This window comes from Octopus bimaculoides, chromosome 16 (assembly GCF_001194135.2).
Source record: "Octopus bimaculoides isolate UCB-OBI-ISO-001 chromosome 16, ASM119413v2, whole genome shotgun sequence".
Lineage (NCBI taxonomy): Eukaryota > Metazoa > Mollusca > Cephalopoda > Octopoda > Octopodidae > Octopus > Octopus bimaculoides.
The window spans coordinates 35,564,921-35,585,903 of record NC_068996.1 but is presented as its reverse complement, the minus strand read 5'-3'; the positions used below and the strand labels follow the sequence as shown (position 1 = coordinate 35,585,903).

The window sequence follows — 20,983 nt, the reverse complement described above, 5'->3', positions numbered from 1 at the left end:
TATATATATATATATATATATATATATATATATATATATATATATATATACATACACACACACACACACACAGAGAAAGTGATAAACGCTTGTACAACATGAATAACACTCTCTGAGCCTATCTGCTATGCACTGACAATTAAACCTAAAGAAATATTTAAAGAAAATATCATGAGAAAGAGTGAAATCAACCTGAATCTAATACAAATATTACTGTTAAGAGAGTTAATTTCACATGTCATTAGATATTAAGTCAAAAACCATTTTATTCTTTGGTAAAATATTTTCAATCTGTATTAGCTGGATTACTATAAAGAAATCTAATTAACATCAATAATCTTCTATGTGGAACTACTCATCTAGTCATAAACATTGTTATTATTAATGCTACAAATTTCACAAACATTTTATCGTAAGGCACTTCAAAAATAAGTAAAAGAAATATATGCATGTGTGCATATATATGTATGTGTTTATATCCTGTGGTTAGGATAACTGGCTCACGATCATAAGGTCATGAGTTTGACTCCTGGCAGCGAGTAGTGTTCTTGACACACACATATAACATGCTTTATATATGTATTATATAATATATATTAAGAATCTATAATATATGTTTCATATATGAACTGCCACCTCAGGCACTGGCGCCCTTTGCACTCATTAGGATGAAGAGGCTCAACGACTCACTACAGATTAACTACTTGGATAAGAGTTAATGCCGCCACTACCATAGATATATATATATTCACAGTTTACTGGAACTGAAAATCAAAATGTCTATTAAAGTGCTTTTTGTCTTTTAAAGAATTACCAACCAAGATCATATACTTGAAGATTTTCCCTATCGCTTCTAAAAGAAACTTTTGAGATACATGTCTTTTAATTTTTTAACTATTTGGATGATTATTTTACATTTGATGGATATTTGTCAACTTTGTTGTTAACACAATGTTTCGGCTAACATACCCTCCAGCCTTCATCAGGTGTCTTGGGGAAATTTCGATATTATTATTATCATTATTCAAGTCACTGCCTAGAATTGAACTTGGAATCTTGGGGTTAGTAGCTCACGCTCTTAACCACTACGCCATATGCCCGTGAGCAAATTATGGAGTGAATTTTAGGGCTTATAAATCTAATATTTTCCTATCCTTCCTTAATACCGGTTCCGATATGCTATTCATATCTGCTTAGGAGGTTGTTGTGTCCTAGCATATATGCTGCTTCTTTTATTTTTCATATTTTCCAGTGGTGTTCTCTATTATATCTCCTCGTGTCACAGCTTTGCAATGTTCCTCTACTCTTATTTGTTTTTTTTGGGGGGGAGGGCATGTTTCACCTGATGAAGGTATATCAGCCGAAACGTTGTGTTAACAACAAACATGATGAGGACAAATATTTGTCAAATGTAAATAATGTACATAATTCCTCATCTCTTAAATGTAGAACCATATTATTTGGATATCGAGAAGATAAAAAAATCAGACAAATTATATGAATATTACATAAAATGCAAGTGAACACACCAATATAAATAATATAACTAGTTCTATGTTGAGGAAATCTAAACTTAAAACATCATTTTTAAAACAATAAGAAACATCTTATTATGTGAAAGTACAATGGAAGCAACAAGCATAGAGTGACTAAATGACAAAAGGAACTTCCATTTTTACCAGTAAAAAATTTTTTTAAATGGGTGGCTTGTAATAGAAACCAAATATTGAAAATATTTTTAAATTTCTGAAAACATAAATATAACTAGACACAGTTAATAAATCGAAGATATCAATCAACCAAATTAAAATAAATTCTTGCAGAAATTTCTTTCCAATAGTCATTTCTTTTATACTCAGGCATACATATATTCCCACAGTGGTGTTCCAGCCACATGGCTGAAACAAATATATATATCCATACACACACACAACCGAAAGAGCTTTTAAGATATTTGCATAGGCATATTTACGAAATATGCCATGTATCTTAAGGCAATCATTCAAGCTTGATTTTATATATATATGCATATTTATATGTGTGTATATATATGTGTGTGTGTGTGTGTGTGTGTGTGTGTGTGTATATATATATGTATGTATACGTACACACACATTCACACTGGCTAGATCTGGCCTCACACCTACCTGACAATGTCATTCAAATCATAAACAATCACATCATAGCATATAATACACACACACACAATAGTAGCTCTTTTGGTGTATTCAATTTGACACACACACATACACCCACCCCAGAAAAGAAGTACAATGAGTTAATCTTCGGAATTTCAAACGCTTTCTAAGTTACCTTTTGAATTCATAGCTAGATAAAAATATTAATAGAAATATAAACATTTTAAAAGCTTAAAGAACATAAGTAACAATGTTGCCACCTAAATTGTAAACCAGGACTGATAAGCCATTGTTCGTCTGAGGTGGTTTAAAACTATTCAACCAATTTATAAATGGTACAATATCAAAAACGTACACTTCCAAGTGCTTCTTCTCATGTACAATGTGTATGTGTGTATATATACATTATGTGTATGTGTTTATACACACACACACACACACACATTTATTTATGCATACACACACACACATATATATACACACATAGACATGTATATGTATATATATATACATACACACACATATACATATATATATATATATATATATAGATATATATATATATATATAAAACACAAAGTCTTTCAAAGAATATTCATTATCATTTCAAAACTAACCAGCTATGGAATTGAAACAAAATCTTGTGCTCTGATAATGGATATTTTGAAGCTGTTACACCATTAGCGAAAAGGAAGAAAGTCTCTCTCCTGTAAATATAAAGAATTTAAAGGAACTTTTAATAATGTAAACTGAAAAAAATATTTAAAAATTATTAATAATAATCCTTTCTACTAAAGGCACAACGCCTGAAATTTGGGGGGGGGGGTAGTTGATTACATTGGCCCATGCTTCATGAGTACTTTATTCATTGACCCTAAAAGGATGAAAAGCAAAGTTGACCATGGTGGAATTTGAAGTCAGAATGTAGCAATGGGCAAAATACTGCTAAGCATTTCGCCTGGCATGCTAATGATTCTGCCTTATTAATAATAATAATAATGATGATAAAATTAATGGTTTCAATTTTGGCACAAGGCTAGCAATTTAAGAGTGAGTGGGATAGTTGACTACATCCACACTGAAAGGATGAACGGAGAAGTTGACCTCGGAACATAAACTCTGAAGAAATGCCACAAAGCATTTTGTCCGGCGCATTAAGAATTTTGCCAGTTCTCTACTTTGTTAATAATTCTTTCTACTAGAGGCACTTGTGCCCGCGGCATGTCTAAGGACTTTCAAGCGAGATTGTTGCCAGTGCCCCTGGACTGGCACATAAAATGCACCATTTTGAGCGTGGCCGTTGCTAGTACCGCCTGACTGGCCTTCGTAAGATTTTCGAGCGAGATCGTTGCCAGTGCCCCTGGACTGGCTCTTGTGCAGGTGGCACATAAAATACACCATCTTGAACGTGGCCGTTGCCAAGCCTTCATGCGGGTGACACGTAAAAGCACCCACTACACTCTCTGAGTGGTTGGCGTTAGGAAGGGCATCCTGCCATAGAAACTCTGCCAGATCAGATTGGAGCCTGGTGTAGCCATCTGGTTTCACCAGTCCTCAGTCAAATCGTCGAACCCATGCTAGCATGGAAAGCAGACGTTAAACGATGATGATGTACAAGGCCTGAAATTTTCGATGGGGTAACTAGTCGATTACATCAAGCTCCTGTACTTTGCTACCATCTCACTGTCTTGTTAATAAATTAAATCATCTTACAAACAACAATAAATAGAAAGGAAATAAATGTCAATTAGATATTTCATATTATTGCATCTTACTGATGTATATAAGATAAGAAAAACCAAGCTTACCTTTTAAGACTGCATTTGAGAAAATAATTCAGCTGCAGTTGTTCCAGTGATAGTTTGACCAGATGTTTCGTATTGCACTGTTCCATCTCCCTGTTCAACGATAGCATGAGCAACTTCTTCTGGGTTAGCTGTATGCACAATAATAATGGTCTCTTGTCCACCCTCTGTTTGTAATGTAGTTATTGTCTGATTGTTAAGTTCGTGTGCTGCATCAGTGACAACAGCAGTATAAGTTCCTTCAGCAACTGAACCATCAGTTACTGTAGCATATACTGCTTGAGATTGTACTAATTCGGTTACTTTTCTCATGTCATCAATCTCCTCATCATCCATACCATCATCTAACATTTCATCCTCATCATCATCATCATCTTCGTCTTTAATCAGTGGAGCCATTTCTCCAGCAGCTACGTGAACTTTTCCAATATGTTCAAGCAATAATTTCTTACGTTTAAAAGTCTCCTGGCACATATCACATTGATAAGGTGATAATTTCTTATGCACTAATTGAATATGAGACATAAGGTTCGACTTATTATTGAAGCAGCGGCCACAATCAGTGCACTTGTGTGGTTTTTCTCCTGTATGTATAAGCATATGTCGGTCAACATGGTACTTCTTTGTAAACCTTTTCTCACAGACAGAGCAAATGAAAATTTTTTGATTAGGAGATTTCCAACCTTCATGTACTCGTTTCGTATGCCCAATAAGAGCACCTAAAGTTTTGAATGCAGCTTTGCATACGTCACAGAGATACTGACGAGTGTGCAAATGCATACCTTTAATATGAGTGTTAAGATTTCCACGGAATGCTGATGAATAATCACAATGAGGACATTTATAAGGCTTTCTTCCAGAATGAACAGTGCGCATGTGAGAGCTGATTCCTGTTCTTAAGACTACCTTTCCACAAATTGGACAAGCGCTTTGCATTCTGTTTTGCTGGTGAAGTTCTTGATGGCGCTTCATATTTTTCGTGACCTTGCCACATTCAGAACAAGTCTCACCAGCTTCATCCCCACCTTGTGTTGAAACTTTCATGATACGCTCTCTCCATTTTGCATTACGCATTTCTTCATCATAATCTGCTTCATGGCGATGTTTACTCTTAATATGTTTTACCAGACCAATGAAGGCCTTATCGCAAAATGGACATTTCAGAGCTTCTTCAGTGTTTCGTTTAACACTCTTACGCTTTGGTTCATCTTCAAATAAACTGAAATCTGACTCTTCCTTCTTTCGGCGACGTCTTCTATAAAGATCTCCATCATCTGCATCTATTTCATCAATTTCACCTTCTTGCCCAAGTGGTCCAAATTTCTTTTTCCTCAGTCGTGGATCTGTCTGTGTTTGTACAGATCGTCTACCAGGAGATTCAAAAACAGTTTCAACCTCAACAAACTGAGGCGTCTGTGGTGTCCTTGGAGATTTGTCTTGCATAGCAGCATTTTTTGCAGCCAAAAACTCATCCTCATCAATTTGATCAATGTTATAAATATCATCTTGTTTGTCATCAAGCCGCCGCCTGTGAACTCTAATAGGAGTGAGAACTGCTCCATCATCTCCACAGATAATTCTTGACAAAGATTCTTCTTCAAGCTCATAAATTTCTTCTCTATCATCTCTGTCTTCAATAGTATTGTCATTTTTATCTTCAATATACCCTTCCATGTCCTCTACTTCCATTTCAAGAGGCTCCTGTTTCATGTCTCGCATGGATTCATTACTACTTTTAATATGAGAATATGACATGGTTTTACTTCTAGGAGAAGTGATAACAGTTCCTATATATTCATCACTTTCGTCATCATCCTCGTCGTCTTCCTCAACTTCTTCAATCTCCTCCTCCTCATCTTCATCTTCGTCAACATCTTCATCTTCACTATCATCATAAATTGTACTTGTACCTACAGCAACAGCAGTATCTTCAAAATACCTTGCTTTCTTTTTTGGCGAAGCCATAGAAACTTTAGATGGAAGATCAATTCTTGATAATTCACTAACTGCTTCATCACTTTCTTCTGAAGGCACCTCATCGTCTTCAGATTCAGCCTTACGCTTCCTGACATACTTAATTCCAGAAGTGCTAGCAACTGGCTCACCATCTTTCTCACTCGTTGCCTTCGATCGGCGACCTGAAGATTTCTCAGCTACTTCACTACTCTCAGAATCTTTCTTTGCAGATTTTGGTGTTTCCTTACTTTTTGGTCTACCACGACGTGGCAGAGTATCTTCAGCTTTCTTTGACACATTTGGCGATTCTTTTGCTGCATCCTTGCCCTTTGAAGATAATTTTTCCTTTTTCTTAGTAGATATTTCAGGAGAGGATTTCTTCTGTGACTTTTCTTCCTGACCTTTCTTTATTCTGCCAGAACGGCGCCTACCTTCTTCTTCGTCCTCCTCTTCTTCTTCATTGCTAATCTTTTGACGTTTAGCTCGTCCTTCTGGAGAATCAACATCATAATTCTTTTCTAACGAATCTTTTCTTGGACGACCTCTCTTCTGACTCGAAGAAGGCGTGTCGTGTTTTTCAGTGGTTGCTTTTTCTTTCTTAGGAGGATCATCTTTCCGAGGTCTACCTCGCTTTCGTTTTAAAGTAGATTCACTCTTAGATTCCCCTGCACTATCAACACTTTGTTCAGCGTCTTCGGATAAATCAGTTTCTTTGGAAGACTTTCTCTTTGTTTGTTTGGTTTCTTTTGTAGCACTAGGCTCTGATTCATCACCACTGGTTTCTTTGCTTCGAACACGTAAAGATCGGTTACTGGATTTTGGAGTTTCAAATTCATTATCTGTGCTTTTAGTAGCCTGAGATGCTGCTGGAGTAGTAGACTTAGGTGGCCTGCCTCTACGTCTTGGAGTTGCTGCTTCTGTTTGTCCTTGTTTCTCAGTCAAATCAGGAGTTACAGTTTCAATAATCTGTACCTCCTCTTGCTGTCCAGTTACAGCTTGTTGACAGGCTGCTAATTGTTGTATACTAAGTGTTCCCTGATCTTGTAAAACTACTGCCTCTAGTTGTTGTGTCTGGCCATCCAATGCTTCTAGCTGCTGCTCTCCACTGTTAACTGTTTCCAATAGAGTCTCCCCACCAGCAACAACCTGAAGCTGCTGTTCTGAAATACTAAATGTTTCTAGTTGGTTGCTAGGGGTACTAACAAGTGCCAGCTGATTCCCTGAAGTACTGACAACTGTCAACTGATTTCCGGAAGCACCAACAACTTCCAGTTGACTCATTTGAGTTCCAAACATTTGTAATTGGTTCTCTGACGCACTAACAACTTCTACTTTATTCTCCGGGGTGCTCATAACTTCTATTTGATTACTCGGAGTACTAACAATCTCTACCTGGTTACTTGGAGTGCTGACAATCTCTACTTGGTTACTTGGAGTGCTGACAATCTCTACCTGGTTACTTGGCATACTCACAACCTCCACTTGACTTTCTAGAGTACCAACAACTGCTTGATTTGCTTGTGTAGTAACAGTCATTTCTGGAATGCTGACAACTCCTAAATGATGTCCTGCAGCACTGGTGGTGGACTTTAATTGGTATTTTGGAGAGTCAAACTTTTGTATCTTTTGAGGTGGTTCAACTTGTTGCACTTCCTTGTTAGTTTCCCCTACTTGTTTTGAAACACTGGACATTGGTACTTGTACCTTTACTGTCTGTATCTGGCCAGCTACAACTGCATCTTCTTTTGGTTTATTAATAGATATAGATTTTAATTCCTGTCTATTAACTGACTCAGCTTGTTTTGGTTCCCCAACAGTTTTTGTCATAGAAGTTTGCTGATTTGTCTCCTTTGTTGTTTCTGCTTTCTTCAAAGATTCTGCCTTCTTTACAGTTTCCTGAGACACCTCCACCTTCTTCGGTGATTCTGTCTTCTCAACATCTTTGGCAAATTCGGTCTTTTTCCCAGTATCTTTTGATACTTCTGCTTTTCTTCCAACATCTTTTACTTTCGGAGCATCTTTTGGTGACTCCACCTTTTTCACTGTATCTCTCACAGGTTCTGTTTTCTTCCCAATATCTTTTTGTACCTCTGCCTTTTTCGTAGCATCTTTCACACTTTCTACCTTTTTCCCAGCATCTTTTATAGGTTCAGCTCTTTTTGCAGTGTCTTTTGGCAACTCTGTCTTTTTTCCAGGTTCTTTTGGTGGCTCTACCTTCTTTGCAGCATCTTTTGGTGATTCCACTTTCTTTACAGCATCTTTTGGTGGCTCCACCCTTTTCCCAACATCCTTTGAAGGTTCCACTTTCTTTGCAGCATCTTTTGGTTGATCCACTTTCTTTGTAGCATCTTTTGGTGGTTCCACTTTTTTGGCAGCATCTTTTGGTGGTTCCACTTTCTTTGTGGCATCTTTTGGTAGTTCTGCCTTCTTTGCAGTATCTTTTGGTAACTCTACCTTCTTTGCACCATCTTTCGGTGGCTCTAGCTTCTTTCCAGCATCTTTTGGTGGCTCCACTTTCTTTGCAGCATCTTTCAGTGGTTCTGTCTTTTTTGCTGCATCTTTTGATGGCTCTATCTTCTTTGCAATGTCTTTTGGTGGTTCTGCCTTCTTTGCATCTTTTGGTGGTTCAACCCTCTTTGGAACATCTTTTGGTGGCTCTACTTTCTTTGCTGCATCTTTCGGTGGCTCTACCTTCTTTGCAGCATCTTTTGGAGGTTCCACCTTCTTTGCAATATCTTTTGGTGGCTCCACTTTCTTTGTGGCATCCTTTGGTGGTTCTACTTTGTTGGCAGCATCTTTTGACACTTCCACCTTCTTCGCAGTATCTTTTGGTACTTCTACTTTTGATGCAGATTCTTTTGGAGGCTCCACCTTCTTTGCAACCTCTTTTGGTGTTTCTACCTTCTTTCCAACATCTTTTGGTGGTTCAACCCTCTTTGGAACGTCTTTTGGTGGTTCCACTTTCTTTGGAACATCTTTTGGTGGTTCCACTTTCTTTGGAACATCTTTTGGTGGTTCGACCTTCTTTAAGACATCTTTTAGTGGTTCAACTTTTTTTGCATCTTTTGGCAATTCCACCTTCTTTCCAACATCTTTTGGTGGCTCCACTTTTCTTGCAGCCTCATTTGATGATTCCATTTTCTTTGCAGCCTCATTTGATGATTCCATTTTCTTTGCAGCCTCTTTTGACAGTTCCACTTTCTTCCCAACATCTGTTTTCTTTGCAGTATCTTGCAAATGCTCTGCTTTCTTCCCAGCTTCCTGTGGTATCTCTGTTCTTTTAACACTCACAGGTGGTGTGCCCGATTCCTTACTATGATCTTCTGACTTCTTCTCAGCCTTCTGTAACGATTCTGTCTGTTTCTGAACATCTTGCACATGTTCCGGTTTCTTCCCCATTTCCTGTGATACCACTGCTTTCTTTACGGTGTTCAACACTGCTTCTGTTCTTTTTGTTTCTGTTCCTAAAGATTTTTCCTTTTGTACAGTTTCTGAAGTTCTCCCTGGTTGCACTACCAAGGATTTCATACTTTTAAGCTGTTGCGACTGTGCAGTGGATGATTGTTGTTGATCTTTAGATTTAACATCTGAGAATATTTTTGATTCTGGAGTTTGGCCTTTTGGCACACTTTCATGTAGTCTTGAGGTTTGCTGTTGTACCGTGCTAGGTTGCGTGGAAGCTGGTTGAGTGACAGATAAGATTTTAGACTGTGGTTGTTGTAATGTAGATGAAGCTGACACCACCTGCTTCTGAATAATAGGTTCTTGTTGACTAACTAACTGCTGAACATTAACTGATTTTGCTGATTGCTGCTGACCAACAAGTGTTTCAGTTACAGTTTTCGGTGATTGTTGCTGTGATGGAATAGAAACTAAAGTAGTGACAGCAGGCTGCGATGGTCTCAATGTTTGTGATGAAACTTGGGTCACTGCTGCTTGTGTTGTTTGTACTGGCTTTTGCACTTGCACAACAATAGGTTTTTGCGTCTGTGGTGAGACAACAGCCTTAACTGGCAGCTGTGTTACAGTTGTTTTACCTGGCTCTGACTGAGACAAAGTTGTTGACTTTACAGTTTGCTGTTGCACAGTTACAGATTTTGTGGTTTGCTGCTGCTGTTGTTGCAAGGATGTTACTTTTAAAGGCGGTTGCTGTACCAAAGTCACAGATTTTGCAGGTTGCTGTACAAGGGTAACAGACTTGGCAGGTTGCTGTAGCACCACTGCAGGCTTTTCAGATTGCTGTTGCACTGAAATTGTTTTAGTAGGCTGCTGCTGTTGTTGAACAGCTGTTGATTTTACTGGTACTTGCTGCTGTACTGTAACTGATTTTACTGGCTGCTGTTGTGCCGAGACCAATTTGGCTGGTTGTTGTATTATAATTGACTTTGGAGTTTGTTGTACTGTACCTGGTTTAGAAAGCTGCTGCTGTACTGTAACTGGCTTAGAAGGCTGCTGTTGCTGTATAGTAACTGTTTTAGAAGGCTGCTGTTGCTGTACTGTAACTGGTTTAGAAGGCTGCTGCTGTTGTACTGTTACTGGTTTAGAAGGCTGCTGCTGTATAGTAACTGTTTTAGGAGACTGCTGTTGTTGTTGTACAGTAATTGGTTTAGTGGACTGCTGCTGTTGCACTGTAACTGTTTTCGGAGACTGTTGTACAATAATTTGTTTTGTTACTGGTTGTGCAGTTGTAGTTTTAGCTGACAACTGTTGTGTAGAAGTCATTTGCACTTGTGTTGTTGGAGATTTTGCTATTTGCTTAGGCTGTTGTTGTTGTTGCAGAATGCTGGCTTGTGCTTGCACTCCTTCTTTTGGTTGTAAACGCTGAACGGGTTTTGGCTGTAAAACTTGGAGACCTGGTTTAACTTGTACCGACTGTGCTGGTTTTGATACTGGCGATTGGACTTGCCATGTAGTAATCTGTTGGGGTTGAGTCTGTTTTTGTAGAGATGTGGTGGATGATTGTAGTACAATTTGTTTAGATTGTGGAAGTGTTATTGGCTGAGTAACTGTCTGCTTCAACTGCACAGGCGTGGTCTTTACAGATGATTGTACTTGAGGTTCTTGTGACGGCTGAAGTAAGGACTGCCCTGTTTTAGACATTGAAGCCATCTGTTGTAAAGAAACCTGTTGAGCTTGTGGCTGTTTTATTGTTATTGTCTGTGAGCTTACAGTCGATGGTCTAGGTGCAGATATTAGTGATACTTTGGAAGGTACAAGTTTAGATTGAGTAACTGCTGACTGGAGCTGTGAAGATTGTTTAGCCTGAGTATAAGTGATTGGCTGTGATGTAACCAACTTAGAAACTGTACTTTGCTGTGATTGGTCCAATTTCGGCAAAGCTGCACTTGTTACTGGTTGTTTAAGCAAAGTTTGCTGAGTTGTTTGTGCCTGTTTCAGTAATGAGGTTTGTGCCATCTGAGTTGGTTTTGGAGCAAATATATATGTCTGTTTTGTTGGCAATTGAGATGTTACCTGCAACTGTTTAGAGGTGTTAATTGTAGATGGTGTAGAAGCAGATGTAGACTGTCCAGCTTGTTTATTAATAAGCTGAACTTGCTGAGAAGATACAACTGGATTTGAAGATGTAGACTGAACCTGAACTTGCTTAGCTTGAGATACAGCTTGTGAGACTACAGTCTGCTTTGGCGGCAATGCTGCTGATTGTACAGATTGTTTTTGTTCAGCTGCTTGCCGAGATTTCTCAGTTTGCTGACCAGCATCTCTAAATTTGGAAGCAGCCTGTGTATTAATGGATGTTGTGGTTATTGATCCAAGAGTACTGGTCACAGTTGAAGTGGTTGTCAAAAGAGTAGAGCCAGATTTAGCTGTTAATAAATTGCCTGCTGACTGTTCTTCGGAACCAACAACATCAAATACATATTGTTGATCATCGTCTTTTTGCTCAGTTCCCTCAAATTCTGCATCAGTAGAGGTTTTTATTGTCTCAGTAACAATAGATGCTGCACTACCAATATCAACCATTATTACTTCATGTCCCCCTTGGATATTGGTGATAAGCAATTCATTACTAGAAGCTTTCGGGTCAACTGAAAGCACATCTCCTTCTTTTGCCACTGATTTTTGCATTGCCTCCAAATCTTTTTGCAAGGAAATAGCTACTGGTGTTTCTTTAGATTTAATATCAGGAGAAAGAGACACCAAGCCTTTTAAATCTGCTGGTAACTGCTTAATTGGAAAATACTTTTCTGGTTGATCTGAATCCGTTTTTGTCACATGCTGAACAACATAATAAGGTGATGACTCAGTAGGCACTTCATTGGTCTCATCATTATTTGAGTCAATATTCATTGCTGATGAATCAATACTTACAGTTTCCTCCTTGATTATTTGTTCAGTTTCTATTTCCATTGGAATGGAATTCTGAACTTCAGTTTCACTCAAGTCAATGACAAAGAACTGTGCACCATCAGCAGATGCTTGCAATGTTGCTTTATTCAGGTCAACACCACTAGATTTTAGCATATTATGGTCCAGTTGAAAATAAGTTTCTTGAATGGCTGCTTCTAAAGCAGGATTTTTCTCTTCCATCTTTGAATCTTTTGAAGTGATTTGTATTGGTGTGCTATCAATTGTACTACCATCTTCGCAAACATAGGTGTTGTTTACAGATAGACTAACATTACCAGAAGTGGTCATAAACTCTGTATCTTTGCCAGTAAGAGAAGAGATTTGACTATTAGGATCTTGAACAAGAACAGCATGCTGTATCATTTGGTGTTTGATGGATGAGCCATCATCTTTATCTTGGTCTTTTTCTTTATCATTAGATTTAGTTTCAACAGCCATCACTTGAAGGGCTACATTATCTACAGGGATCAACTCTACATCCATACCGCCAGACTGTCCTGTGAGTATGGATTTTGGTGTAGTGATACATGTTGCCTGACTACCAAGACTACTATCCAAACCTTTGATAAAAGCATAAGTAACGCCACCAAGTGTGGTACTAGTAACTTCAGTAGTTTCTATACCTTCTGATGTTGGCTGCACTTGGGGTAATGTAGTGAATAACTCTGGTGAGACAAGAACAGTTTGCGTTTGCTGAACACCAGCCGATGTAACTATGGTACCAGGAACAGAACTAAGAGAAGTCCCAGAAATGATATCCACATCAGTTACTGCATGAGATTCAGATGTGAGTGATCCAACATGGGTTGATGGAATTTGAATACTACCATCTTGAGTTTGAATTGTATCTGGATTTATTGACTGAGGAAGGTTGTTTCCAGATATTTCCATTTTATAAAAAATATTTTCAAAGAGAATCCTTTATTTTTTATGGCCAGCTTTCCCTGTTAAGTCACTATATTCCATGTATAGCAATTGCTTAACTCTCAATACTACATATTACAGAAGGCGTTTAACGCTATTTCTTGTTGATTGTTATTATTTGATATTTCAAATCATTAGTTTTGAATTAATTCACCTGTTAAAAAGAGAGATAAATGTAAGCAAAGGACGCAAACCAAAACAACATATATATACATACACACACACATACACAAATAAATTTTTATATATTCAACTATCACAAAATAATCGAAATTTATCACCACTGTCAACTATAAAAAACATGACTTGACGTGCAAGTTGTTGGGGGGGGGGGGGAGGCCTTTAACCACCTTTCATATTTAAAGGCCACCGTCAAATTTAAGAGATCTTGTAATTATCCACACAACTTTGTTCCGAAAACTTTGTAATTTTTTAGACAGAAAATTAAAGAACCTGAATTATTGGATTATTATTTGACTATGATGAAACAGCGATTACATCTATCGAGAGAACTTTATGAATTACGTTAACAGAATTTAGCATTTTAAACAAACTTCTAATAAGCAACCAGTTAAATCGGTCTTGCTTCCTCTTCACTTCATCTACAGCTTAAAAAAAAATCTTCAATATCATATAGAAATTTATGTCTTCAGAAATTCCATCATAATTTTAGGTAACGTTTAATAGCGATTGAAACTTCTATATCTATATTTAAAACCAACACATTTCTTCCAAAGGTGATTTTATTATTAATTTGATATTCTCACAGCACATACAACCACATTATGTACGTTTTCACTGTAGAACCACATTCCGGGTAAAAAAAAATATCCGTACACACGAAGTACAACGATAGATGGGTTATGGTAATATTAAACATTTTCAAAATGAAATTGTTTACAAAGAGTCGATTTCACCAGCAGCAAGCAGGAGAAGAATTTTAAATTCACAGATCTCCTAGCCTAATTTTTCGAAATATATAATTATCACAAGTTGATTTGCTATTTAACTTAGAAATCACCATACGTGTTTATATAAGCCGGATATTTTATGAAACGAACGTCCATTTATAAACAACATTTCCCAAAAATCAGTTATGTCCCCTATAAAGTTTTCCACGAGAAAACAGTTTACTCAATTAAAGATAATTGGTTCAATAAAAACATATTGGACCTTCTAATAAATTAACAAGCTTTATCTTGCAAGACTATTAAATACTACTATGTAACTATATAAGCAAAATGACTTAACCACGTGTACAAATATAAGGAATGGAATAATATAACTAAAAAAAATAAAAGGGGGAAACAATCTTTGGAGTTAAGAACGTTCTTACGGGGAATACATTGAGAATAACGAAAATATATAAAGGGGCTAGTAAATATTAGTTTTAGGTTATTTTCTACATGCATGAAGAGACTTGACCTTGATACAAGATAAAATTCTAATCGAAAGGAAGGTCACCGATCCAGTATTTATAAAATGGCTTTTATGTTGAAATATATTGAGACGAAGAAAAGATAAGTTAGGAAAAAAGAGAGGTAAATCAGTCGGTTAGAAAGGAATAATCGACCAAAGGGTATGTATCAAAAGCACACATTTCTTTAGCTGCAATAGCAAAATCATATATAAATTTAAGAAAGAGGCTATCTAGTAATCTATAAATATAATTGTTAAAGTTAAAAAAAAAAGCAATTGAATTCTTTTTATCTAAACAACTCTAATAGGAAATAAATTAGATCATACTCACAAATGTAAACAGTAAGTAGTGATATTACATTTAACAGAGTAACTGGACTTAATCTTTTAAAGTCTGTTTTTCTCAATAATAATAATAATAATACGATTCACTATATTATCCTTGTTCTGTGATGAAGAAGTTATTTAACAATTAGCATATAGGTAGGTGGGCCCCCACCAATTCTTGGCGGGAAGAGGTACTAAGACTAATTTCTAACAGGATATACATATATGACAACTTCCGTTAATGTTTTTGAGCACTAACAACTTTCTCGTCCATAAAGATGATAGAAAATTGAAGAAATAGATGACAGTCAGCAAACACGTAGACAAGACAGCTAAGACTGAATTTAATATAGTTTGAAGCTGTTCACAAACATTATTATGATCATGGGTAGGTGCAGCTGTGGTGGCGGCGGCAGCAGCGTACCACCACCACAGACAGGTCTGGGCTGAGCAAAAACGTGGAATTTTAAGAGCCTCGTGATAAAGACACATAATCAGAATATTTTAAATAAGTTCCTTATAGTGAGAAAAATCGTTACAATACATCATAAACAGATTTTCAATGAAAATAGAATCAGTTTCCTGGAATATAATTTATTTAAAGATACAATCTGATAAATTATTATATTGGGGAAAAAAATCTGTCCGATTTCAAACGAGTTAAGACAAATAGCTTTATATTTAATTTTTTTTTATTTATTTCGTTTCACATATTTCTGATTTGATACAACGATGAAAAAAAAAGTCGAACTTGGAATAAATTTTTGTATAATGTCGAACAAAAATTACTAAATTGAAAAGAAGACAAAGAACATTATAAATCCCATTAGATGACTAATGGGCTTTATAAAATGAAATATTTTAACAAAATAACTCCTGCTACAAGACATCAAGTACCTGGAGAAGGAGAAATATGCTGACATTTGCCTGAAACACCAGCTTACATTATGAAAGAAGACTGCGCACTTAATTCTGTTATGGCGAAATTTTCTATAGATAGACTTTTAATTACTGTAATTGGCCGTTCAAAAGTAACATAAAAGCATATTATATAAATGATTTACTATTTTCAACTCTTGTTACGCATCCATATGTACAGATCAACGAAACGAAAAACAAAAAAAAATCAGAAACAAGCAATATCGGTCAACTGATGTCTAGTATATATAGATAGCTAGATATATTTATAGCAAAGTGAAATTAGGTGAAGACGACATTATTATGAGGAATCGACTGGCATAAAGAATATAGCAATTAAGTACACCTAACGTACATCCCAATCAAAACACTCGCGCACACACACACATGCACGTAAATATTAAAAGGCACACACGCAGCACAAAATGAATAAGCATCAAAATATCGTAAGATAATTGGTAGCCGCCATTTTAATTCACATTTAGTGTTTCGTCAAGAGGACAGAAACAAGAGACAGAATAGCAACTCCGGCATTGAACAAAGCCGCTTTACAAGCAAAGTAAAGCAGCAAATACATCTTCCAATATAGCAAAATGAAGTTGAAGGATTAAGGATTAAAGTTCAGTAAGAAAACCCATGTCACCCAGCAAGTAAGACCGGCAAAAACTAACGCAAAAATTGTCGCCCCTGTACAGGGGCAGTAACCGCGTGACTTTCGCCATTTTGAAAATCTAAATTCAATCTTAGTTATCGCCCGTTATAGAGCTTCAAATATCCTCCAAAGAAGGGTAAATCATCGCAACTTACCTTTAGCAGAACCCTGAAAAATGCCACGATGAGCTTAAACACAAACCCAAGTAGCTGACAATGAAAGGATTTGCGAGTCCAGTCAGTCAAACAATAAAGACGCCATTTGCATCATCACTGATTCTGGTATAGGCGAAATATTACCCATGATGCACTTACAAGTTTTCGTACAATTTCGGTAACTTCCGTAAGCTGGTTGCTAAGCCCCCGGCATGGAAAAACGAAGAGACCAGCTTGAAATAATAATCAGCAGTAATAATAGCGGCTCACGTAGAAGGTAGAAGCTGCAGCGGGTAGTGGCTGCTGCTGAGGTGGATTATTATTTAGCGTGACACTCACATACACAGACACACACTCACTAATAAGGTGATACACTTTATTGAAAGAGTAAAGCTAGCATTAAACACGAGGGAGACAGGCATTTAGTAATTAATAAACCATCGGTACTCATATATGACCATACTATATGTATATATCATCATATAAATTGAAAGTAGTAAAATAACAACGAAAGTTGACCCTCACTAGTCTGATGCAAGAGTAGTTCTCAATACCTTCTGTAATCAATCGACTAGAGTCGCATAGTATAGGTTGTTTTTACGTTTTGTTCGAATATTAAAAAAAAGTACTAATAATTACTGACTTGTTAGAGGTACTGCTGATAAACTTTCTTATATACACCATCTCTCTCTATATATAGAGAGAGAGAGAGAAAGAGACACGTAAATGTGTATGTATATAACTACATACCGTATGTACATATATATATATATGTACGGACGTATATGTCTAGGAATGTGTGTATATATGTATGTATATATATATATATATATATATATATATATATATATTGTAGTCATTTAAGGGGACCCTTGCGGTAAGGGCTAAAACAAAGGAAATAAAGAAGATAAATATATTTGTACATATGTCTAAATATACATGTAGATGAAATATATATAATTCCAAGATGCATCTATAAGATGTTCCGAGCTGCATCCTCAATGTTGTGATATTCCTGGAGGTCTTGGAGGGTTTCGTTATCAGACGCTCTCACCGTGTAAACCCTGTCAAGGTTTTCAAGTCCCAGCAGAAACAAGGCTACAGGTTTACCCTCTTCATCCAAAGCCATTTAGTGGCTTTCTCTGTAGCTTCAGTGATGGAACATAAGACCCCCTACTCTTTGCTGCACAATTGATTCCAAGTGGGAGCTTTGCAGAGTGATAACTACAAAAACCTGGCAGCCTAACTCTAAGCTTTTGTGCAGTGATCACCTTTGCTTTGGCTCTCCTCTGCTATCTCCTGGAGCAAGCGTTCTCTTAGATGCCTCATATTTTTTTTTTTTGGTGGGGAGGGGCTTTCAATATCTGAATACTGACACACGTTGCATACTCCTTCTGTAGATTGCATGTCCTCATTAGTAGAGACAGTATCTCCTTCAGTGAGGCAGATATTGCGTAAATCCAATGAAGCGGTTTGTTGTAGCTTGCATCTAGCGCACACCAACCTCCCACAATTCAGGGCTGGTATTTTTTAACATAGAGGTTACACTTACATTGCTAACTTGATCGTAGACACTAGCCTGGAATGTATCCAGGACCTTGAGGCAGTGATGATGGACCAAGAAGTGTGATGGGTAGACTTTGTTGCTACAGTCTCTGTTGGAAGCCAACCATAACAATAACAATAATGAGCCTCCTTCTTGTGTTCTTCCCACAGCACAGTTGGTTCTTACATGATTATCTCTTTACTAGAACCTGAGAAAGTGACTATGTCTGGGCAGAACATCATTGGCTGCCTGGGGCTGTGGAAAGTAGGTAGAATTATTGGTGTTTCAGTGAATATCAGCTTCAAGAAAACAATATTTTTTTCTCTTTGGAGTGAATGCCTATGATTTCTGTAACTACCTGGTGCACCTGATCATATTGCTAGTAGTAGCAGGAAGATGGAGAAATCTGGTGAGAAAGGACTAACATGGGTCATGTGAAGAGTGAGTCTTATGAAGCTAAGTGAAGGTACTAGGAGAACAGAGGCCATTGTTAGCAATGGGAGAAAATGACCAACTTCATGCTGGCCAGATGAGGAGTTTTTGGAAAGAGATGCAATCTAAAATGTCTGCATCTCATCTGCAGCAGCAGCAGCACTATACCAGATGTGGGAGAGTATTTCAATGTGTATCTCACTTTAGCTTTGTACCACCAATCATCATTTTACATCTGTTTTCCATAGATGGTTTGACAGGGGCCGTACCAGGTTCCAAAGTTGGTTTGGCTTGGTTTCTACAGGTGGATGCCCTTCTTAGCACTGACCACTTTACAGTGTGTACCAGGTGCTTCACACATGGCATCATTACCAGTACTTTTTATGTGGCACCAGCACCAGTGCTTTCTATATGAAAGTCAGTATTTCATGAAAGCTGAAGAGATAAGCTATGTTGAGGATATGCAATAACCCGGAGAAAAGATCACTAATATTGAGGCCATTAGTGTAGCTAGAGTATGTGCCGCCTGAGGCGGCCCTTCCATTTGCTGCCCCCAGACCCTACAAAAACATATTGCCTACAGCAATAGCTTACAACAGGATGAAATGTGGCGCTCCTACTGCTATGCTAGTGATTGAGGCCTAACATTTGTAATGATTTTGAGGGTTCTGGTTGTGTATTGTTCATGTCGAAAGTAAGATTACAACATTGTTTCCTTGATATGTGTTCTAATTGCATCTTTGTCATGTTGAAGGAGACCAGATTGACTTTAATAAAGAGTAGATAAAACACAGGATTTTCAGCAGCTATGACAGAAGAGATTACCCTCCACATATCTAATAAGTATTTTCTTCCTTTTTTTACTAAACACAATCACATACGACACATGTATACACATACACACACACACATACACACACACACACATGCACACACACACATACGTACATATATATTTATATCAAAATGGAAGACAGACAAGCAAAACATGGTGTTATTCAAGAATATTTACTTTGTAATCTATATATATAAAACTGAGAATGTGTGTCCGTCTATATGTGGGCATCGCTAAAACTCAAGAACTACCCAACTAATTTCATTGAAATTTTACACATGCCTTACTTAGGGTCTATGCAGTGTCATAAGCCAAAAAAGTTTACAACTTCTTGCCTAATGTGAGCCCAGAGCAATCTCCTACACTATTTCAGTATTACGTGTCAAAAGTGAAACAATAACATCACTCTACTGTAATGTCAGATACTTTCAGTTTAATAGTTACAGTTGCCAGTGCCCCTGGACTGGTTCTTGTGCGGGTGGCACATGAGATGCACCATTTTGAGCGTGGCCGTTGCCAGTACCGCCTGACTGGCTCCTGTAGGATTTTCGAGCGAGATCGTTGCCAGTGCCCCTGGACTGGCTTGTGCGGGTGGCACATAAAAGACACCATTTCGAGCGTGGCCGTTTTCGTGCGGGTGACACGTAAAAGCACCCACTACACTCTCTGAGTGGTTGGCGTTAGGAAGGGCATCCAGCTGTAGAAACTCTGCCAAATCAGACTGGAGCCTGGTGTTGCCATCCGGTTTCACCAGTCCTCAGTCAAATCGTCCAACCCATGCTAGCATGGAAAGCGGACGTTAAACGATGATGATGATGATGATGACTATTGATACTGAAACTATTATCTCGCATATATACATGCAAACACACACACGCACACACATGTACATATATATAATGTATATATATCACAACAAAAGCATATATATATATGTATATATATATATATATATACATAAAATTTAATAAATGGAGTAATGTTGTTGTTGGCACTCCGTTGCTCACGACGTCGAGGGTTCCTGTTGATCGGATCAATGGAACAGCCTGTTTATGAAATTAACATGCAAGTGGCTGAGCACTCCACAGACACGTGTACCCTTAACGTAGTTCTCGGGGATTTTCAGTGTGACAAGGCTGACCTTTTGAATTACAGGCACAACTGAAACAGGAAGTAAGAGTGAGAGAAAGTTGTGGTGAAAGAGTACAGCAGGGTTCGCCACCATCCCCTGCCGGAGCCGCGTGGAGCTTTAGGTGTTTTCGCTCAATAAACACTCACAACACCTGGTTTGGGAATCGAAACCGCGATCCTATGACCGCAAGTCTGCTGCCCTAACCACTGGACCATTGCGCATCCACAAATAGAGTAATACGCATATGTTAAATGAATTCTTTTATTTCCGACATATGTTTTGAAGATTACAAATGGTTCCTTCCAAAGGAATGAGTGTTGTTCATAAAGATGTAATCTTCTTTTCAGGGAAATTCATAAGAGCTGACTTAACCAT

General features: G+C 37.5%; 1 protein-coding gene across 3 annotated transcripts in view; it reads right to left on the bottom strand.

The window, feature by feature from the left end:
* Window positions 1–10: 10 nt before the first annotated feature.
* The window catches only part of LOC106883931 (titin), a 48,477-nt gene continuing 27,504 nt past the window's right edge, over window positions 11–20,983 (bottom strand). The window contains exons 1-3 of one of the 3 annotated variants that reach the window (XM_014935075.2): window positions 16,664–16,894; window positions 3,947–13,346; window positions 11–2,845 (exon numbers count right to left, since the gene is read on the bottom strand). In XM_014935075.2, the coding sequence (XP_014790561.1) occupies window positions 3,950–13,159 (9,210 nt within the window). In that variant the 5' untranslated portion in view covers window positions 13,160–13,346; window positions 16,664–16,894 and the 3' untranslated portion in view covers window positions 11–2,845; window positions 3,947–3,949. Of the gene's footprint in view, window positions 2,846–3,946; window positions 13,347–14,942; window positions 15,571–16,663; window positions 16,895–20,983 lie in introns of those variants that run through there. The other 2 variants (XM_014935076.2, XM_052973703.1) reach the window with 2 other exon arrangements.